The sequence below is a fragment of the Chiloscyllium punctatum genome, chromosome 44 (genome assembly GCF_047496795.1).
Source record: "Chiloscyllium punctatum isolate Juve2018m chromosome 44, sChiPun1.3, whole genome shotgun sequence".
Lineage (NCBI taxonomy): Eukaryota > Metazoa > Chordata > Chondrichthyes > Orectolobiformes > Hemiscylliidae > Chiloscyllium > Chiloscyllium punctatum.
In genome coordinates this window covers 18552434-18576076 of record NC_092782.1, presented here as the reverse complement: position 1 = coordinate 18576076, position 23643 = coordinate 18552434, and the positions used below count along the sequence as shown (strand labels likewise).

At 40.2% G+C, this 23643-nt stretch overlaps 2 protein-coding genes across 2 annotated transcripts in view; both read left to right on the top strand.

Moving 5' to 3' along the window:
- The window catches only part of lta4h (leukotriene A4 hydrolase), a 74333-nt gene extending 66214 nt beyond the window's left edge, over positions 1–8119 (top strand). The window contains exons 17-19 of the mRNA XM_072562397.1: positions 2082–2164; positions 4649–4753; positions 7768–8119. Of these exons, the coding sequence (XP_072418498.1) occupies positions 2082–2164; positions 4649–4753; positions 7768–7885 (306 nt within the window). The 3' untranslated portion in view covers positions 7886–8119. The remainder of the gene's footprint in view (positions 1–2081; positions 2165–4648; positions 4754–7767) is intronic.
- A 10775-nt stretch (positions 8120–18894) lies between these two features.
- LOC140466778 (histidine ammonia-lyase-like) overlaps positions 18895–23643 on the top strand; it is a 39390-nt gene continuing 34641 nt past the window's right edge. The window contains exons 1-7 of the mRNA XM_072562396.1: positions 18895–18998; positions 20102–20157; positions 21390–21411; positions 22364–22438; positions 22522–22594; positions 22772–22838; positions 22918–22955. Of these exons, the coding sequence (XP_072418497.1) occupies positions 20138–20157; positions 21390–21411; positions 22364–22438; positions 22522–22594; positions 22772–22838; positions 22918–22955 (295 nt within the window). The 5' untranslated portion in view covers positions 18895–18998; positions 20102–20137. The remainder of the gene's footprint in view (positions 18999–20101; positions 20158–21389; positions 21412–22363; positions 22439–22521; positions 22595–22771; positions 22839–22917; positions 22956–23643) is intronic.

Below are 23643 nucleotides of genomic sequence, written 5' to 3'. Positions count from 1 at the left end.
TGGGATGAAATGCAGAATGTCAGGAAAATGACCACATGGATTGACTCAGTGAAGTGGAGATGAATCTTTACTCAATTCTGAGTCTTGTGAAGAATTAAGTGTAATCTTTGTAGGGCTAGGTATGGATTTAGATTCAGTTATATTGGTTAAATAGCATTGGCTGCACCTTTTTTTAACTTTTTGGACTTGCTACAGTATTCAAACACAATCTTAGATAATTTCTTAGTGTTATATTTTTAGATTTCTCTGATTACATATTCATTTTAAAAATAACTGTCTAAAAGAGGATATTTGTTCTTTTAGCAACATTTGAGGTTTTGCCTGTAGGATTTGGGGTTTAAATTCTACCGATAGTATGGATTATTTTACAAACATATGAATTAGGACCAAGAGTAATCTTTTCAGATCCTTGTGCCTGCTCCACTGTTCAATAAGATCATGATCTGATTGCAGCCCAAAGTCTACATTCCAATCTATCCTGTTAACCTTTTCAACAACACCCCGCCTTGCTTAACCAGAACGTATCCACCTCTGCCTAAAAGAAAATCTAGGAATCAACATCAAACCTTTTTTAAAGCGGGGGAAAAAAACATCACCTAAGCTCTGTATTAAATGGGAATCTCTTTAGACAGTGACTCCTAGTTCTAGATTCTTCTATAAGAGAGAACACTTCTCCACACCGACCCTATCAGGACTCCGTAGGATGTTATGTTTCAATCAAGTTGCCTTATTCCTCTAAACCTCAGCAGATACAAACCTAATCTGTCCAACTTTTCCTCAAAAGACAACCTGACCATTCCAAGAATTAGTTTGGTAAACTTGCTGTGAATTTGTCTAATTCATTTTATATACTTCCTTAAGGTGGCCAATGCTATGCACACAACTCTCACCATTGCCCTGTATAACTGAAGCAAAGTATTACTACTTTTGTATTGAATTCCCCTCATGATAAATTATAACATTCTACTGACTTTCCTAATTATTTGCTGTACCTGCATACTAACCATTTGTGATCCCTGCATGAAGGCACCCAGATCTCTCTGCATCAGAGCTCTGCAATCTATCGCAATGTTTAGATAATGTGCTTTTTTTCCTTCCTGTCAAATTCACATTTCCATACATTTGTATCCTAATTGCTGCATTTTTGCTTTCTCACTTAACTGATCAATACTTTTTCATGGCCACCTCATGTCCTCTTTACAACTTACTTTCCTACCTACGCATTGTAAACAGCTGAGCTTCCAGTCCCAACCTGTGTGACACTAGCTATATCTTGCCAACCTGAAAGACCCATTCACACCTCCTGATTTACTTTTGCCAGCCAATATTCTATCCACGTCAATATAGTTTTTGTTTTTATTTTCTGCATCACCCTTTGGTTTGTCAACCTATCAAGCACCTTCTGGATATCTAAGTACAGTAAATCCACTGATCCCACTTTAACTTATCCAAATACCCTGGTATAACTTCTTTAATACATTATAATGTTTTCCCCGTGACAGATGTTAAGGTAACCAGCTTGTGGTTTCCTGCTTTTGACCTCCCTTTGTTGGGGAAAAGAAAGGAGTTACATTAGCTATTTTCCAAATTAAATGGACTATTGATAAATCACAGGAGTTTTAGAAAACTATAGCAAATACGTCAACTATCTCAAGACCCTTGTTTAAGAGCCCTTCATTTAAATGGTTTGCCTTTTCTCCAAAGTATCATTTAAATTCAGCACAGCATTTATAGTATCATTGATTATAAATTGATTTTGTTCTTAGGGGGTTTAAGTGCTACATTCATGATAAATTGATAAAGGCTGTGCAGTGACTGGAATCTTTAGGCACATCATTAGCACTTACTGTTGGACATTCTATTGCATAATTAATTTTTAGTAATTAAAAAAGATGAAATAAATTATGTGAAGGTAGCTGATTTTTAAGAGAAATTTTGTTTCATAATTCTCCCACAAAAAAAAAGTATGGACATGCAAGAGTAAGCGAGTGATTTCCAACAGGCCCAGTAATTCAGTTACTGCTTAATAAATGTTCAATGCTGTTATTCATTCTTGTAACCTCTTCCCTTTTGGTCTTTAGCCTCCATTGCGTCTCAACAATGTGAAACGAATGCAGGATCTTTACAAATTCAACAGTGTCAAAAATGCAGAGATAAAATTCAGGTATAATTTTGTTTGCTGATAAGAGAATCATGGATACTAAGAAAATAAGGGCAACGAGTGGGGTATTTTTGACCACTTTATATTACCAGAGAGGAAGTGTTTGCAGCCTTCAACTGCATTAAAGTGGATAAATCCCCGGGCCTGTTTTAGTCCATCCTCTGACGTTGTGGGAGGCTAGGGAAGAAATTGCAGAGGCCCACACAGAGATTTTTGCTTCATCTTTAGCCACTGGTGAAATTGTGGGGTGGCTAAAGACTGGAGGGTGGCTAATGTTGTTCATTGTTTAAGAAAAGTAGCAAAGACAAGCCAGGGAACTACAAGCCAGTGAGCCTGATATCATCTCTGACAAGAGTTGAGAGTGTGGTGCTGGAAAAGCACAGCAGGTCAGGCATCATCCAAGGAGCAGGAAAATCAATGTTTTGGGCAAGTTGTTGGAGAGAATAGAGGGACAGAATCAACTGGCATTTGGTTAAGGCCTATTTAGGGATAGTCAGCGTGGATTCATGTGTGGGAAGTCATGTCTGACAAATCTTTTAGAATTTTTGAAAGAGGTAATCGAGAGGATAGATGAGAGTAGGGCAGCGAATGCTGTCTATATGGACTTTAGTAAGGCCTTTGACATGGCAGGCTGGGTCGCATGGGTTCCAGGGAGAGCTAGATAACTGGATTCAAAATTTGGCTCAATGATAGGAAGCAGAGGGTGATGGTTGAAGGTTGTTTCACGTGACTGGTATGCCACAGGGGTCAGCACTGGGACCTTGGTTATTTGTTATTTACATAAATGATCTGGATGTGAATGTACAAGGCATGATTAGTAAGTTTGTGGATGATACAAAAATTAGGTGTTCTCGTTGATCGTGAGGAAGGTTATCAAAAATTACAGAGGGATCTTGATCATAAAGGGATCTTGATCATAAAGGGAAGTGGACTGCGGATTGGCAAATTCAATTCAATTCAAATCAGTGTAAGGTGTTGCACTTTGGAAAGTCAAACCAAGGTAGGACTTGTACAGTAAATGGTAAGATCCAGAGGAGTGTTATGAAATAGAGGGACCCAGGAGTATGTGTACATAGTTCGTTGAAAGCGGCATCACAGGTAGACAGGGTAGTGAAGAAGGCATTTAGCATGCTGGCCTTCATCAGTCAAGGCACTGAGTGCAGGAGTTGGGACTTATATTACAGTTGTATATGTCATTGTTGAGGCCACACTTGGAGTGTTGTGTACAGTTTTGGTCACCCTGTTTTAAGAAAAACATAGTTAAACTGAAAAAAAGTGCAAAGAAGATTTACGAGGATGTTGCCAGAAGTAGTGTGCCTGAGTTATGGGGAAGAGGTTGACTAGGATAGGAGTTATTCCTTGGAACGTCGGAGGATGAAGGCTGACTTTATTGAGATTATAAAGTCATGAGGGGCATAGATAGGATGAGTGCATATAGTCTTCCCCCCCCCCCCCCCAGGGATGGCAAATTGAAAACCAAAGGGCTTAGGTTTAAAATAAGAGGGGAGAAATTGAAGAAGGACCTGAGGGGCAACTACTTCACGCAGAGAGTGGTGCGTATATGAATTGCGTTGCCAGAGAAAGTGGTTGAGGCAGGTACAATAGCATTTTTTAAAAATGTGGAAAGTTACACGATGAGACTGATTTAGAGGGATATGGACCAAATGCGGGCAATTGAAACTAGTTAAGTGGGCAGCATGGACCAATTGGGACCAAAAGGGCCTATTTCCATGCTGTATTACACAATGACTCTATACTTCTAGTGAAACCATGAACTGGTAGGCTGCTAGTGACAGCTTTATTAGGGATTCAACCAGAAGTTTGTCATTCTAACTATTCATTTGAACCTCTGCTGAGAAGACTGTGGAGTTTAACCTGCCTTAGGTAAGGTCGTTCCACTTTTCCATCTTCAACTAGCATGCCAACCCTAGCTACAGAATCTTGCACGTGAGAAGTGATCACCTTGAGTGGGAGGGTTAATACTGCCCTGGAGAAAGACACCCCAATATGAGTCAGCAGCTTCAGAGGACTTGGTGGTGAGAGGAGGAGAATAGAGATGTCCTCAAACAGTTATGATTCTGTTATTTTGAAGAGAGCATAGAGTCATAGAGATGTACAGCATGGAAGCAGACCCTTCAGTCCAACCTGTCCGTTAATGCAAAATGTGCTTATAATATGAATGATTCAATAATTTAAGTTAAAGCCTAATACAGCAAGATATGTGTTAAGAGCTGCTGAATTAAACAACATGAATAGCAGTGGAACCATAAAGATTACACCACAGGCAGTTTGCTTCATCGTACGTGCTCAAAACTAATCCCATTGCACTATGGTCTCCCCATTGCCCAATAGCTTATACCATGAATTGTCTCTCTTGATATTATTTAATCATTGTCTTTGTCTTTGTCTTTGAGTCTGATGATAGAAATTTAAATAAAACTATTTCACTCTGTTTTGTAAACTTTGGTTTTCTTCTTTCCACTTAAGATGGCTGCGTTTGTGCCTCCGAGCTCAGTGGGAAAAAGCCATTCCACTTGCTTTGGAAATGGTCACTGTGCAAGGTAGAATGAAGTTCACTCGCCCTCTTTACAGGTAGGATTTCAATTTAAAATTAAATAGTTGCTGAGTCATCTTCATTGGAGAGAACTGGCCTATCCTTGACTTTGTTACTTATTACCTTGAGGGAGAGATGCAGAGTAGAAAGGCAAAGAAACAAACTAGAAGACCACGTCGAGCTTTTAAAAATTAAAATAAAGCTGATTTTGCAACATGTTAATAAAAGTTGTTAAATAGCATTGGTTGTTGAAGTTTAGCAGTATTTTAAACCAATAACTTTAATCGTGCTTTCGTGTAAGGGCAGGTGACCATGGGGTATGGTCTAATGGACAGGTTTTAACAAGTATCTAGAGGAAAGGGAGAGGCTGAGGGGAGAGGTTTAGAAGCACTGTATATTCCAGAACCAGGAGTTTGGGCAGCTTTGTAGAGTTACTAAACGGAGGGATGATGAGAGACCAGAATTAGAGGACAACATGTATCTCTGGTTTTGGTCTAGAAGGATGTGAAAACAAGGATAAGAGTTTAAAATGAAATATTACTTAATCAGTAGGTTAGTGAGCACAGAGGTAATGGGTGAATGAGACTTGTTGCAAGTTAGGACACAAGCAGCAGAGCCTCAAGACTGTAGAAAGCTGGCCATTTGAATAGTCAGAATGAGATGTGTCAAAGATTTAAATGTCCAAAGTAAAACTGCTGATTCTGGAAATCTGAAACAAAAACCAAAATTGTTGGAGAAACTCTGGTCTGGCACATCTGGAGAGAAAGCAGAGTTAATATTTGTGGGATCATGTTCAAATAACAACCGAAACCAATGAGTGGCGAAAATAGCCTCTGTGTTCAGCAATCACAGCACAAGTGCGAGGTGGCAATAGAATCTCGAAGTACAGTTTTTACAAGAGCCCCTTTATACACAGTTCTTACATATTATTACTATAGTGTTACATTTTTCTTTGATAGTACATAAAGGGCCTCTCTCCTGGGAGACAGGAGATGGGTTAAAAACATGCTGACTGCTACTTCTGATGGGATGTTTGTCTGGTCTGCTTGCATAATCAGAGGTGTTAGTTCTTTTGTCTTCTCAATTAGTAAATGGTGGTTAAAAAAAACTAGGCCTTTTTTCTCTAAATAGGTTAGAAATCATAAAAGAATAAAGGATATTGAACTGATTACTGCAGCTGTGGTGAAATGTATTTACTATTTGCCAATATGAGTTTCTTTCATGCAATTTCATGCAAGCACTGCTTTGTCAGTTAGTTTCTTTTTTTTTCTTTTCTTTTTACACCCGAGTGGCCAGTGACAAGCAGTGCCCTTAACATCAAAGGGCAATGCTCTGTGAATCCCCTGGTTATATATATTTTTTTATAATATTTTTATTTAACCCCCACACTACCGCCTAAGTGCAGTAGTGCTTATTTTTTTCCCCAGCACCCATGGTGTGTGTGTGTGTGTGTAGATGTGAGACACAGTGAAAGACACAAAGTGCACAAATCTTTATTCAATTTCCACCACCAGGAAGATAGGAAAAACACCCGAGTGGCCAGTGACAAGCACTGCCCTTCACATCAAAGGGCAATGCTCTGTGATCACAGTTAGTTTCTTAAAGGGATAATGGCCCAGTTAAGAGGTATTTAATAGGTACTTAATCCAGGAGATGGTTGATCAGGACTGATTAACATTATAATGTTTCATGGAGATTTGATGGGGGATGGTATTGTTCTTTAAACTGAATGCAGTAATGGTTTAAATTTGCATTCTACAGAACCAAGGTTTTATGAATGAATGGATGCAACCATGTATAGTAAATAACTGGGTTAGTAAAGGATTATGAATGAATGAACAGCAATCTGGTATTAATAAATAATGCAAGCTGGTGAGTGAGTTAGTAAAGTTAGCCAATAACATGATATCTCACACATTTCAGGTCCAGTGACCTTTCTTCAGAACCCAGTTCTAGACCCAAAACGGTTATTCTGTTTTTCTCCACAGAGCTTCTCCAGCAGTTTTGTTTTTGACTGAGATGACAATAATAGGTTGTGTTATAAAATGAAAAATATTTAACTATGAAGTTTCATATGTTGATTTTTCCTCAATTTAAAGAACAACTGGGTTACTGAGAAAAGAAACAATGATTTAAGAAATACAAAGTCACAATACAAAGTGTCAAAGTTAACACATATCTATCCTAAAGTGCTTCACAGGAGCATTATAACACAACATATGACACCATGCCATAGGTGGAGATTAGGTCAAATGCATGGTCAAAGAGCTAGGAGGTAAGGAGTGCCCTCGAAGGAAAGTGAGTTAGAGAGGCAGAGTTGTAAAGAGTGTGTTACAGAGCATTAGACCTGAAGGTATGACCGTCAAAGGTGAGAAGACCTATAATCAAAGTGCACGAGAGGATGTGAATGGTGGGAATTGAGCGAGCAGCAAGGGCAAGGTCCTAGAGGATCTGATCTGCTGAAAGACATCTTGTAGGATTGTTTTTAATTTTGACTGGTGCTTTAGCTGACTATTTAGCTGAGAGATGAAAAAGGGGAGCTCGTCAATGCAGTCAAGCAAATTACATGCTCTAATTCGTTGGTGCGCACTGTATCACTGTTTTACACACAGCATTTCCTGATTTTCTACAAATGTTTGGGCAGCAGCTTTCCCTGTACAATATGAACAATGTCATCCTGTTTACTTAGCTGACTGTGTGCCTTAAATCTGTGAATACACTACAGAAAAATCCCAGCATCAAAATACAGATGTCTTAATTCATGCTTATAATATTGCTTCAGTTGCTAATTGCTCCTTGAGTGTTGCTCATGCCTAGCACTTCTCCTTAATCTTGGTATTGTATCTAAAAGTAGCCAGTACCATGCAGCTGTATATTAGAAGAATTGTCATTTTCCCGTTTAACATGGGTTGCAAACATGAGCAAACTTGTGTGGAAACAGATGCTTGATTCCAAAGACACTGTAATACAGTAATGTTCCAATGTGTAGATGGTCTGTTATTGTTTTGTATATAATTACTGACTTTGTGCTTGTTTTAAATGAATGTTACAGAGACTTGTACAACTTTGAACAAGCACGAGAGCAAGCAATTGAAACCTTCAAGAAGAACAAGCCCTGCATGCACCCAATCACAGCTGCACTGGTAGCCAAGGACCTCCACCTTGTCTAATAATTGACCATTACAGCAGTAGGCACTCTTTTCAGATTTCATTACAAAATAAAGAATTTTGGTTACTGTGATACTTTCTCTACAGATTATGAAAAACCTATTTGTTGATTCCAATCATTTTTCAGTTTTAAGCCAAAATAGAATTGTTCTAATCAAAATGTTGAATTTTGAATCCATTGCATTGATCCATAGAATCAGTAAGTGCATTGTTTCAAATAAAATTTTTGATCTCTACTTGTCTCTCTACATTTTGTTTTTTTTCTAAAGTCCAAAGGATGCAGGCTTGAATGGTAACAAAAGGTAGATTGTACAAAGTATTGTAAAGCCTGCTTTTGTCTGTGCAATATATCTCACTTCCAGGACCTGGAATCCAACTGTAGCCCTGACTTTTATGTACCATAAGAAGTCTTAAATCTCTCTCCCTATCTCATTCATCTGTATCTCCAACAAATACAGTCATTTACCCTAATCTACTGAGCCAAACTTCCTGTAAAGGTCTATGTTGCTTTTGCCCTAAATTTACATCTTTGTCTAGTTCCTTTCCTATTTCTCCTTGTGTTGTTTACAAGGTCACCTGTCCACAACATCCTGATTCTGACCACCTAACTCCACCTCCTAGCTCACACGCAAGCTGATAAGTTTTTTTTTTCTTGCATGTTGACTTGTTGTCCTTCAGATCTGTTGTCACTACCCATCTGCTTTAAAAAAACCCCAACTTTGATCCCTCCATCCTTCCTACTCTGTCATCTTTGACCTCCCTTTCCCCTCAAGCCTTTGAACATGTTGCCTCCCAAATTCATGCCTACCTTTCCTGATCTCTGTATTTCAAATCCTTCCAATCATATTTCTACCCTTCCCACAGTACTAAAACAGTTCTTGAAGAAATCAAAAGTGACAACTGGTATTACTGACAAAATAAACTATCGCTCATCTTTTTGTTCATTCATGGGACATGGGCATCACTCCCAATGAACACAGTCTGCCGATTTCTCAGCAACAAACCCAAACAAGCAGACAAAACATGTCCAGAAACCCTAACCACTCTCCCCTACATCAAAGACATCTCAGACATGAGTGCCAGACTACTCAGACCTCTTGGCATCATGGTAGTGCACAAACCCACCAACACACTAAAACAACAGCTAATGAGCTTGAAAGACCCTATACAGATGACAAGAAAAAATAATGTCATTTACAAAATACTATGCAAAGACTGTAACAAACACTACATTGGACAAACAGGCAGAAAACTAGCCACTAGGATACTTGAGCATCAACAAGCCACAAAAAGGCATGACCCACTCTCACTAGTATCCTTACATATAGATGAGGAGGAGCACCACTTCAACTGGGACAACAACATCTATCCTAGGACAAGCCAAACAGACACTCACAAGAATTCTTAGGGTTCTGGTTGGAATGCCATACTTCTATCAACAAACATATTTACTTGGATCCCATTTACCACCCCCTGAGAAAAAGAACCGGAAATGACATCACCATAGGAAATGTCACCATGGAAAATGACATCACCAATCCAAGGAAACCTAAACACATAAACAGAAAGTGGGCCATGCCACCAGTGCTTCCGGAGGCTCGCTGATGTTACTTAGTGTGGTGACGAAATGTCTGAAAACAAATCTTCCAGTTCAGCGAACAAATTTACATGCATGGGCATCACTGGTTGGGCCAGCATTTGTTGCCCTTGAGAAGGTGATGGTGAGCTGCTGCCTTAAGTTAGTTCAGTCCAGCTGCTGTGGGTAGACCCACAATACCTTTGGAGAGGGAATTCTAAGATTTTGATCCAGCGTCAATGAAGGAACAGTGATACATTTCCAAGTCAGGATGGTGAGTGGCTTGGAAAAGAGCTTACAGTTGGTGGTGTTCCCTTGTACTTCAAATGGAAGTAATTGTGGGTTGGAAGGTGCTGTCCACAGTGCATTTCTGCGATGCATCTTGTAGATAGTACCCTCTGTTGTTACTGAGTGTTAGTGATGGAGGGAGTGGGTATTTGTGGATGTGGTGCCAATCAAGCAGACTGCTTTTGTCCTGGACAGTGTCAAGCTTCTTGAGTGTTGTTGGAGCTACACCCATCCAGGCAAGTGGTAAGTATTCCATCGCACTCCTGACTTATACCTTGTAAATGATGGACAGGCTTTGGGGAGTCACGTGGTGAGTTACTCACTGTAGTATTCCCAACCTCTGACCTGCTCTTGTAACCATTTGAGCATTAGATTTGTTCTGCTTTTTGTGTACAGGACATACATGGGCGTGATCTATTGGTTTTTGGCATTGTCAGGTTAGATGCCAGTGTTGTAACTACTGGAACAGCTTGGCTAGGGGAGCAGCAAGTTCTGAAGCACAAGTCTTCAGTACTATTGCAAGCATTTTCAGGACCCATAACTTTTGCAATATTCAGTGCCTCCAGTTTCTTGATATCACCTAGAGTAAATCAAATTGGCTGAAGACTGGTATTGGTTCTACTGGGGGCCGCTGAAGGAGACTGAGAAGGAATATCCACTTGGTGCTTCTGGCTGAAAATTGCAGCGAATGCTTCAACCTTATTTTTTTATACTTGTGTGTAGGACTCTTCCATCATTGGAAAATGGGAATATTTGAGGAATTGCTGTCTCCAGAGAGTTGTTTAATTGTCCACCACCATTCCCAACTGGATATCGCAAGACTTGCAGAGCTTAGATCTGATCTGTTGATTGCCGGGTCACTTAAGCTGTCTTTCATTTTGCTGCTGGTGCTGTCTGGCATGCAAGTAATCCCATTTGGTCGCTTCACCAGTTTGTCACCTCATTTTTAGGCATACCTGGTGCTGCTCCTGGCATGCCCTCCTGCACACTATTGAACCAGGTTTGATCCCTCACTTGATGGTAATGATTGAGTGGGTGATATGTTGGGCCATGAGGTTACAGATTGTGATGGAGTACAATTCTGTTATTGATGGCCCATAGTATGTCATGGATGCACAGTCTTGAGTTGCAAGGTCTATTCAAAGTCTGTCCCATTTAGCACATAGTGCCACATAATGTGGAGAATATTCTTAATGTGAAGGCTGGACTTTGTCTCCACAGGAACTCTTTGTAGTCACACTAACCGATACTGTCATGGACAGATGCATCAGCAGTCAGCAGGTTGGTAAGACTGAGGTCAATTATGTGTTTCCCACTTGCTGCAGACCCAGTCTAGCAGCTATATCCTTTAGGATCTGACCAACTCGATCAGAGCTACTCGTGGTGGTGGATATTGAAATCCCTCACCCAAAGTACATTTTGTGCCCTTACCATCCTCAGTACTTTCTCCAAGTATTCCTCAACATCATCATAGAATCCCTACAGTGTGGAAACAGGCCCGTCCACCCAACAAGTCCACACCAACCCTCTTCGGAGTATCCCACTCAAACCCACTCAAACTAATGCACCTAACCTACACATCCCTGAACACTTAGCATAGCCAATTCACCCAACCTGCACATCTTTGGATTGTGGGAGGAAATGAGGGCGCCCAGAGGAAACCCACACAGACAGTTGAAGTCGGGTCCACAGCACTGTGAGGCAGCAGTGCTAACTGCTGAACTAATGTGCTGCCCCATGGAGGAGTATTGATTCATCGGCTAAGGGAGGATGATACATGGTAATCAGCGGGAGATTTCGTTGCCAATATTTAACCTGAAGGTCTGAGATTTCTTGGTATCCAGAGTCAATGTTGAGACCTCCCAGGGCAACTCCCTCCTGACTGTCTTCCACTGCTGTGACCCCTGGGTCTGCCCTGCCAATGGGATAGGAAATATCTAGGGATGCTGATGGTAGTGTCTGGGACATTGTCTGTAAAGTATGACCTGTTGTAGTCTTTGACACCATTGATTACACAGTTTTCCTCCAATGCCTTTCCACTTATTATTACATAGCGAGGATAGCACTCACCTATTTTCAGGCTTATCTGTCAAATCAGAGCCAGAGAAACTTGAAATGCCTTCTCTTCCTGCTCCTTAGGGTATTCCCTGCGAATCTGTCTACATTCCCTGTGGATTTCAAATTCATGTTCTCCTGGGTGACTTCATCCAAAAACAAAAGTTTTTGATACGTACACTGACAATCTCTAGTACAACCTTGTAACTCTCTGTGTCCCAACTCCTCCAATCTTTAAATCATGAGATTGCTTCACCACTGCTCAGTACTAAATGAGCAGAAATCTGTCAGTATTGGGAAAGTCAAATCCATTGAGTTTACCCCATTGTAAACTGTTCCCTAGCTAGCCACCCACCCTCCAAACTGCATACCACCTTGGTGGCATGTTTGACTCTAAAATGAGCTATTGCCTCGGAACACTTCAACCCCAGGGCATCAATGTGGACTTCAACAGTTTCCTCATTTCCCCTTCTCCCACCTCACCCTAGTTCTAAACTTCCAGCTCAGCACTGTCCCCATGACTTGTCCTACCTGCCTATCTCCTTTTCCACCTATCCACTCCACCCTCTCCTCTCTGACCTTCAACCCCTCCCCCACTCACCCATTGTACTCTATGCTACTCTCTCCCCACCCCCACCCTCCTCTAGCTTATCTCTCCATGCTTCAGGCTCACTGCCTTTATTCCTGATGAAGGGCTTTTGCCTGAAACGTCGATTTCGAAGCTCCTTGGATGCTGCCTGAACTGCTGTGCTCTTCCAGCACTACTAATCCAGAATATATTAATAGGATTACCTATTTTCACCTCTATATTGCATTTCCCTTAGTTGATCTGCAAATGAAACCCATCTTCGCTTTTCACTTTCAAACTTGATCATTACTGGCTAGCATTTCATGTTCTGCTCCATGAATTTGAGGTCATCCAAAACTCTGCTGGTCTTGTTTGAGCTTGTGCCAAGTTCTATTCACCCATCCTTTCTGTTCTTGTTGACTAATGTTGATTCCTGGTTAGCAATGTCTTGTGTTTTCTTTTATCATTTTCAACTCCCTCCATGATATTCTTCCTCCCTATCTCTGTGACTTCCTCCAGCTCTACAATCCTGAGAGATACTTCTGATTATTCCTCAGATGTCCTTGGATTTATTGCACAGTTGATCATTGTGCTTTCTGTTGCTTAGGCACTAAGTTTTAGAATTTCCTCTTTGCATTCCTCTGCCTTTCTATATCAACATAGGAAATAGGAGCAGGTGTAGGCCACTTGGCTAATCAAGCCTGTTCCATCATTCACTGATCTGAAGATCCTTTCCTGACCACCCCTGATAACCTTTAACCCTTCAGCTTCTTTCTTTAAAATATTCCTTAAAACACCACCTCTAACCAAGTTTTTGGCCATCTATCCTAGTGTCTCCTTATGTGCCTATCATTTTCTAATGCCTCTCTGAGACATCTTGAGGTTTTAATATTGATAGGTACTGTATTTCCTTTGAGCTTAAGGATGTGGGTGGCACGGTGGCACAGTGGTTAGCACTGTCTCACAGCGCCAGAGACCCGAGTTCAATTCCCGCCTCAGGTGACTGTGTGGAGTTTGCACATTCTCCCTGTGTCTGCGTTGGTTTCCGCCGTGTGCTCTGGTTTCCTCCCACAATCCAAAAATGTGTGGGTCAGGTGAATTGGCTATGTTAAATTGCCCGTAATGTTAGGTGAAGGGGTCTGGGTGGATTGCACTTCGGCGGGTTGGTGTGGACTTGTTGGGCCGAAGGGCCTGTTTCCTCACTGTAAGTAATCTAATCTAATATGTTAACTATCTCCATTACCACACTTTCCTTCTGTTCCAAATCTAACAGTGGAGCCTCCTGTATTTAAGAATAATCTTTCTCCCTGGTGCTCCTTTGCTCCAATGATAGAGAAGTCACCGGAAAGTCACTAAGAAACCCTGCCATTTGAAGGTCATTTGTAAAACATAATTTAAGTCCTGATGAAGGGTCACTGGACTCTTAACTGTTCCTCTCTCCACAGATGGTGCTAGACCTGCTGAGTTTCTCCAGCAATTTGTGTTCGATTTCTAGCATTCATCATTCTTAACATTTCTGATGAAGGGCTTATGCCCAAAATATCAACTGTTCTGCACCTTCGATGCTGCCTGAACTCTGTGCTTTTCCAGTGCCATGCTTTTTGACTTTGTTTATTTCGAACTATTTAAGTTCCTGATGCACAACAAAGGCTACTTAGGCAGAAATCATAGAGTCATACAGCATGGAAACACACCCTTCTATCCAACCAGTCTATGCTGAACATAATCCCAAACTAAACCAGTCGTCCCACCTGCCTACTCCTGGCTCATATCCCTCTAAACCCTCTAATCCCTATTCACGTACTTCTCCAAATTTTAAACATTGTAATTGTAACCACACCTCCTACTTCCTGAGGTTAAAAAAAATTGCCCCGTTTGTCTTTTTTAAATCTCCTCTCGCCTTAAAAATATGTCCCCTAGTCTCGAAATCCCACATCCTATAGAAAGGACAACTGCCATTAACAATTTCTGTTTTTGTTTCTGATTTACAGCATCTGCAGTTTCTATTAACCCTATCTGTACTGCTCATGATTTTATAAACTTCTATAAGGTCACCTCTCTACCTCCTACACTCCAGTGATAAAAGTCCCAGCCTATCCAGTGTCTCCTTATAGCTCAAATTTCCAAACCTGGCAACACCCTGGTGGATCTCTTCTGAAACCTCTAGAGTTTAACAATGGGCAACCAGGACTGAACACAGTATCCCAAAAAAGGTCTCACCAACTTCCTGTACAACCTCAATATGACTTCCCAACTCCTATACTCAAAGGTCTGAGCAATGAAGGCAAGCGTGCTAGGCACCTTTTTTTTTTAACCACCCTGTCTATATGTGACAAAAACTTCAAAGAAGTATATATCTGAGCCTCTAGATCTTTCTGTTCTACAACAGTAGCCAAGGCCCTATCATTAATTGTATTTGTATAATCCTTGTTTGTTGTACCAAAATGCAATACTCTGAGCAAAAAAAAACCTTTGCTACTCACCTAATCTATGCCTCTCATGATTTCATACATCTCAGCCTCCTATTCTCCAGGGGAAAAAAAGTTCCAGCCTCTCCTTATAACTCAAGCTCTCCAGTCCTGGTAACACCCTTGTAAATCTTTTTTGCACCCTCTCCAGTTTAATAACATCCTTCCTACCTCAGAGCAAATAGAATTATATGCACCAATGTCTTGCACAACTTTAACATGTGATGTCTGTTCTCAAAGGTCTGAGCAATGAAGACAACTGTGCCAAACATCTTCACTACCCTATCTACCTGTGAAAGGGCTTTCACGGAACTACAGTGTATACCTGCACCCCTAGATCTCTGTTTGCCAACACTCCCCAAGGCCCTACCATTAACTAAGTCCTGCCCTGGTTTGTCTTCCCAAAATTCAACACCATATTTATCTAAATTAAACTCCATCTGCTACTCATCACCCAGTTGATCAAGATCTCGTTGTACTCTTAGATCACCTTCTTCACTGTCCACTACACCACTAATTTTGGTGTCATATGCAAACTTACTAACCATGCTTCCTATATTCTCATCCAAATCATTTATGTAAGTAACAATCAACAGTAGAACCAGCACACCATTAGTCATAGACCTCCAGTCTGAAAAACAACCCTCCACCACCACCTTCTGTCTCCTACCATCAAACCAATTTTGTATCCAATTGGCTAGCTCTCCTTGGATCCCATTAGGATCTAACTTTACAAACCAGTCTAAAGCCTTGCTAAAGTCCATATAGACAACATATACTGCTCTGCCTTCATCTATTTTCTTGATGGAATTTTCTATGGGGAGAGTAGGAAACAACACAGGTACAGTATTAAGGTATGAAAGTACAAGGTGAGAAAGAGAGTCTGAGCAGGACTGGATCAAAAAAATGGTTTGTGTGTACTACAAAACAGCAGTGACAATCAGTATCTGTGCAGGCACCCATCACAGCATCTTCCATCTACAAGAAGTGAGTAGAGGTAAAGTTACGTTTAATGTAAAACCAAGTTCAGCCAGTAAATGAGAGTTCTGGTGGATGGTGACTGAGTTACCCTTGTTTAAAAAAGGAGGGTGGAAGTCTCCTGGTGTGGAGTGTCATCAATGAAATGGATACCCAATAGTGAAGAAGAGATGATTAGGGCTAGGAAATTAGAGACTGCTATTGATGATAGATAGTGAAAAAATTCCAGATGTGGGTGGGAAGAGTCTGGAAAAGGGGAGAAAAGGAGAGTTAGAATCAGATAGAAAGAAACCCACTCAGTTGTGTAGAAACAGAATAGTGGGCATTCCTGTTTCTGGGTGTTCAGATGGAGGTATGAGAAGGTTGTCTGAGATTGAAGGAAGACCTCCAGAGGAAACATCATCAGTGAAAGTCCTGGAAACAAGAGCTTGTTTGGTGGGGTCACAAGCCCAAGGGAGGAAGGAAGAAATGCCTTTGACTACCTGAACAGCAGTGGTTCAAGAAAATGACCCATCACTTTCAGGATGAGAGGCATATGGATGGACAATAAATTGGGTCTTACCAGATATAAGAAGAATGAATAAAAGTCCATTAGCAGTAGGAGGTTCAAATTGATGATCCCCATTATTGGACTGTTTCATTTGAATCTGATCCCCCAGCTCTTCCATATGTGCCATTATTTACTTTCACTCACTTTCCTTAATCCCTCACACTTCAGTGACATGTACCTTTTGCCTAAATCAGTATGACAGAATCATTTAATTTGAATTATTTAATTACCTCCTCTATTCTGAATGTAGTTGTGATGAAATACCTTCCTATATTTGCAAAGCAAAATGAGATAATCTTCTTCTGACAAATAAGCAGAAGCTACACCTCGTGTAGAAGAGAATCTGAAGGACTAAGAGAGTCTATTTCTTGCTGTAAACATTTCTTACTGAAACTTCTTTATCTCCAAAAACAAGCTGCTTACATTCAATTGCTGAATTTGAGTGATTACAAGTATTTTATCTCCTCCAATGCTAGTCAACTCAGAAAAGTGTGGACGTGCTCGGAATGCCTTTGAGTTATTGGTCCATGGACTATCTGAGGCTGAGAGACTGTTTCCATTTCCAACTCATTAATCTTCCCACATCCACTATGATGTTGAAGAGTCTGGTGCTGGAAAAGCACGACCAGTCAGGCAGCATCCAAGGAGCAGGAGACTCGACGTTTTGGGCATAAGCCCTTCATCAGGAATCGGGCACTGCGCATCCAATATGATGAATGAAATATCTCAACTCTAGTATCTTGGACATCCCCTGCTCTCTATACTTCAAAGCTGGTGGAATAGGTAGACATTAACGGTAAAGTTACCACAGTCCTGCCTAAGGAGAAAGTGAGGATTGCAGATACTGGAGATCAAAGTTGACAGTGTGGTGCTGGAAAAGCAAAGCAGATAGGGCAGCATCTGAGGAGCAGGAGAATCGACATTTTGGGTGTAAGCCCTTCATCAGGAATTCTCCTGCTCCTCGGATGCTGCATGACCTGCTGTGTTTTTCCAGCACCACCATCTCTGCTACCCAACAGGACAGATTGTAGACTTTCCATTGAATTCCACCCCCCACCATCCCCCCCCCCCCCCCCCCCCCACCAGCCCACCACCTTCGATTGCTCAAAACCTGTTCCATCTCCAGCTTCTCCCAGTCTTGTTGAAAGGTTAAATCTTTGACTGTCTATTTCCAACATTAACTTTCTTATTTCTTGAATTCTATCTCTTTGGTAAAGGTTTTAGAAATGCTCTTAGCTTAGTCAGTTTTTTACCTCTGTGAAGCACTTTATATTGTTTTAAGAAAGCAAATGTCTCAAAGACATGCTGTTGTGATGTTCATCAACAGGTGCAATCCTTCAGCACTCATTGTTACGATTGTAATAAAAAATGGACTATTAATATTCACTTTCCCATCACCTGATTATTATACCTCAAACCTTTCATGGCCTAAAATGGTTTGAGAATGGACACATACTGACCTAATGTAGCTGCTGTGATCACCTGACGAAAGTTGAAACAACCCAGATGGAATAAACCGAATGAGAATGCAGTGAGGTTATTACCTTACCTAAAGATTGACAATAGCTAACTGAATCAGTGTTCAAAAATGTGCTCCTCTTGTTTAATTAACACTTGCATGATAAATTCACATATTGACAGAAGAAAGGTTGTCTGCAGATTATACCTGCTGGTTGAAGAGACAGGAACAAGACTATAAGTTGTGCAGCAAAGTACGGAAAATCAATGTATTGATAACAGCCAGGACGCTACAAGCCTGTGTCTCAAGGCTGAAGTCATTGTCTGCTGAAAAGGCAACTTGGAACAACCAGTCACCAAGAACCCAAGATCGACAGATGTCAGCACTGCTACAGAAGACAAGTTAACAAGCAACAGGTTTAAAGTCTAATGCGTCAACGACGTTTTATAAACTGTACAGACTATTCTTCCTCCCCATAGAAGTTACATTCTTGTGTATAAACTTAGTGCTTGTATTTGCATGTGACATGTTTAAAGTTGTATTTTTATTATTTTTTCCAGGGTTACTGAGTTATAAAATTCTTCCCTCAAGTAAACCACGTAATCTACTCCTACATTTTGACCTCGTTAATTATGTTTTAATTGAAGTGATAGCTGTATGCTGAGAAAAATTGTTTTTGTGCAACTGACAAAGAGAGGGTTAAAAAGAGAGGAGCCTAAAGGCCCTCCTCAACTGATTGTAGCATTTACATACTTTAGCCCCTCACTGGATAATCAAAAGTCATGTTATTTTAAGCTATGTCACAGTAACTCTGTCAATGGTAACACCCAAAATATAATAAATTAGGTTTTAACCTAATTCTGAATAAATTAAAACCAAACTGATTCTGTCCAACTGTTGTTCACAGATTAAATGAAAATAAATATTTGAAGTAATTAGTAAAGTATTAGATTTTACGGCAAAAACTGATCTGTTTTAAGATATTTATTCATTGACAGAAGCTTTTATAAATTATAATTGGGTTATGTTTGAAAATCCTCCCCAGAAACTCAGATGATCATTGTAGAAATGCTTTGATTCACTGTGCATAAGAGACAGGAATGGATAGTCATTCTCTGTAAAGACCCTTTTCTTAATATTCACTGGTTGGGACGTGAGGCTGTCAAGAGAGAGGTAAGTGTACTGTGGTGATCTGTACTGCATAGATGACACAAAGTTCTCAGTCAGATGGTGTCAGGGCCTCAGTCTTGTGGATCCTGAGGACCCATTGGGGGCATTCTAGAAAACAACAGTTTCATCCAGATTGGCAAGTAATTCCATGACAAAATAAACATTAATGTTCTCCTTTCATTCACTGGTTTAGAATAACTGAGATTGGACATTTGGTAGCATTAAACGTATTGTAGCATTTCGCACAATTGCCTCCAAAGAGTTTGTTGCTGCCATGGATACAATCCCATGTCTTTGCACATTGTGCCTACTCTAATATTACAAGTTCAGCCAACTTGTAGACAGTGAGGATTGCAGATGCTGAGCAGGTTAGGTCAGGTCAAGGAGGGCAGTGAGGAGAGGGAGGGCTGGACCTCCCAGAGGGCTGGATGAGGCGGGGGGAGGGGGGATGGTTGGTGGTGGGACAGCTTGGAAGCTGGGGAGCTTACAACCTTGTGGCATCAATATAGAATTCACCAGCTTCCAAATCTCCCCAACCCTCCCACCTCATCCCAGGTCCAGCCCTTCTCTCCACCCCACCCCCTTAACCTGACCTAACCTGTCCATCTTCTTTCCCAGCTATCCACTCCAACCTTCCAACTGATCAATCACAATCACCTCTGACTTGCATCCACCTATTGCCATCCGATCTACCTTCCGCAGCAGCCCCCTCCTCCTATTTATTTCTCACACTCTTCCCCCTCCCCGGACCTGATGAAGTGTCCCGCCTGAAACGCCGACTCTCCCATTCCTCTGATGTTGCTTGACCTGCTGTGTTTTTTCCAGCTCCACATTTTATCAACTCTGCATTGTTTTAGTCCTGAAGTCTGCTGCCTCTCTGTCCTTGCTCATCTAAGAGTTCCTACCGACAACCCAGAATTCCTGCGAGCATTTTCATTTACAAACTTACAGCTCTCCCCTAAAGGTGTTCGTTCCTCTCAGAGTCTCAATAACATGTGACTGTATAATGTCAGAATACATTTTCATATCATTAACATTTGCATAAGACAACAGTCAGACAGGTTTTACCATCATTAATTGTGGTGTTCTCATTTTCTCCATCACAGTTCTCCAAGGGGACACTTGACAAACCTGATCCACTGATGTCTGACATGGCCTCTTTGTATCTTTTCCATTGGTTTTATCTCAAATGTTCATGGAAACTCCTCCAGTTGTTTCACTGTAGGATTTGGATTGCTTTGCTTTGTGCCTGTTCTTTTTTAGAAGTTGCACTTAACAGTAATTAATATAAAAGTCTATTTCACTAAGTGTCATCATTTTTAAGGATTTTGTCTAATGGTATTTCAGTTTGTGTAATCATATAAATTATCAGATAATTGAAATATGGAAGGCCATTTGGCCCATCTGGAAAGTTCCTCCAAGCCTCTCATTTTAACATCTATCACTTCATTTAAGGAGCCACTATTCTATCATTATATCAGTTCCGTTCATTGAACATGCCTTGTGTGACAAATGTAATTTTTACATGTTATCAGCTTGTGGAATTATTGAATGATTTAGCAGAGGACTAGTCTATTCAGATCATTGCATCTTTAAAATATCTATCCAGTTAGAAACTCTGCACAGTCCAGTTAAATGTGTAATGTTACATAGAGGTTGTACCCAGTGAAACAGTATGTGGAACAGATTGGTTAAAATATTAGGGAGCATGAAATTCCATCTGCATCAGACTTAAGGATGACAACAGATTGACACTCCAATAAAAATGCTGATTCCATGGAAAATAGGTGGTATAAGCTACTTATTAGTACTGATGTAGTCTCTAGGAAGATACCCTCACTGCTGATCAAGTTTTTCTTGAAAAAGGGCTCAAATGAAACTGGAAATGGAACATCTGCCCAGCTGTGGTCTCACCAACATCCTGTGCAGTTGTAGCAAAATGTTTTCTTTCTTGCACTCCAATCCCTTTGTAATAAATGGGCAAACATGACATTTGTCTTCCTTACATTGAAAAGAAATTCTCCTTTTCTATTCTTAATACTAAAGTTAATCACTTCATACTTCTCCAAATTACACTCCATCTGCCAATTTGCTGTCCACTCACTTAACCTGAATATATATCCCTTTGCAGCCTCTCTGCATCCTCCCTAACAGCCTTGTGTCAGTCAACTTAGATACAGTACTCTCGTTATTGTGTCATAGAGTCATATAGCATGAAACCCTTCAGTCCAACCAATCCAAACCAACCATAATCCCAAAATAAATTAGTCCCGCCTTCCTGCACTTGGCCCATATCCAAATTTATATAATATGTTAAGTTTGTCTAAGTCATGAGTATAGATTGTAAATAGCTGAGCTGATGATTTAATTGTATATATTCTTAACAAAATGCAGACAATATCAGGAGCCTCAGCAGGTGAGTGATTTTGGCATTTGAATTCCCCCTTTAAATGTATGCCTGTTTGAGATTTAGATTTAAACATTGATATGCAATAATGTTTTAATTGATTCATTGAATGTGGGTGTCATTGGCTGAGCCAGCATTTACAGTATTGCTCATCCCTAATTGCCCTATGATTTGAGTGGTTTGATATTTCAGAGGGCAATTAAGGGTCAATCACATTGCTGTGGGTCTGGAGTAACATATAGACCAGACTGGGGAAGGATAGCAGATTTCCTTCCTTAAAAGACATTAGTGGTTCAGGTGAGTTTTTACAACAATTGACAGTGACTTACTATTTGGTTAGTTTTTTAATTCCAGATTTTTAAATTCAATTCAAATTTCACCATCTGCCATGGTGGGATTCGAATCCACAGACTGGGGTTGTACGATTTGACACTATCACGACAACCACAATATAGTAAATGATGGAAACAGACCCTTCAGCACTGAACAAATTTCCCAAACAAATAGTCTCCTTTGCCTGCAGTTGGCCCATATCCTTCTAAACCTTTTCTATTCATGTACATGTCCAAACATCTTTTAAATGTTGTAACTATACCTGCATCTACTACTTCCTCTGTCAGTTCATTCCACATATGAACCACCTTCTGTGAGAAAAGTTGTCCCTTTTCTTTCTCCTCTCACCTTAAAAAATATACCCCCTAGTTTTGAACTTCCCTACTTTGGGAAAAAAAAACCTTTGCTATTCATCTTATCTATGCCTGTCATGATTTTCTAAACCACTATAAGATCTCAATCTCCTACATTCCTGTGTAAAACATCCCAGGCTATCCAGTCTCTCTTTATAACTCAAACCCAAACAAGAGGATAATTCTGGTGAAGATGAACCTAGAACAATAATAACTTGTCTATGACAGCAGATTTCAGTTCATCTTTTGAATGATCTTTCCCTATTTGTTCATAGTACATTTCCTTGGATGGAAATAGTTTAACGACAGAACAGCTTGTTCAGCTCGGTAAAGCATGCTACAAAATCAAGGTAAGATAGAAATCCACCCCCATTTCAAGTGGTCTACAAAAACATACCACAACATGTATTACACAAATGCCTGTATCTTTTAGCTTACCCCAGAAGCTGAAAGGAGGGTCAATGAATCAAGGGACCTTGTAGAAAAAATCATCAATAAAGAACAAGGTGACATATTATTTCACTTAAAACTTGTGTGTGATAAATTGACTTGAATTTTGATGCATGTTCTGCCATCCAGTGTGTGAAATCATTGGATAATCAACAGAGATTTTATGGAGCAAATTTAGAATTAACCTGTGTTTGTTGTGCATGCCGTTACCTATAATTTGTTTCAATTTACAGTGGTGTATGGAATAAACACAGGTTTCGGGAAGTTTTCCAGGACTGTTATCCCCACTGAGAAGCTCAGGTGAGTATGTTCTAATGTGATGCTACTTTTGTTCACATTCCATTGCTCTCCTCAATACTAAAGCCTTTTATTTTCATAGAGAGCTGCAAGAGAATGTTATCCTCTCCACAGCAGTGGGTAAGAAATATTTGATTTAATTTGATGTGATTTGTTATTGTCACATGTACAGTGTAAAGTTTTGTTTTGTGTGCAGTACAAGCAGATCATACCATATAAAGTGCATTAAGTTGCCATTCTCATCATTCCATACTTTGCTAAGACTGTAGACTTGGGAGTGACTCTTTTCTCTCTTTCCTGATACTGCTCACCTTTCACTGCTTTAACCTATTATCAATGAGGTATAAATAAAACTTACCAGGTGATATGGTGACCTTTCGCTAAAATAGTCTTGTTAAAAGCAAAATCTGTTCACACTCTTTCATTGGAGGCATGAAAGCAACTGCAAAATTCAGTTTAACACAGGAATTTCTAAATGAGTAAAACCAAACTCCATCAAGTTAATGAATTACCTACTTGGTGGTCACCTAATAGAATTATAATGAAAGATCAACCAAAATTGCTCGAGAAACTCAGCATCTGTAGAGAGAGAAATAAAGTTAATATTCTGAGTTCATTATGACTCTTCTTTGGAACTCTGAGCTCAGATTAATGATGGAGGTGTTGGCTAATCAATCCGATCTATCACTATCGGTTTGTCTGCAACAAATCAAGACACAAGATGAGGAAATCCCATCATGTTGGGCAACTTGTTAACAGCAGATTCAAAATTACATAAGAAGTAGAAGCAGAGATTCGGCCATTTAGC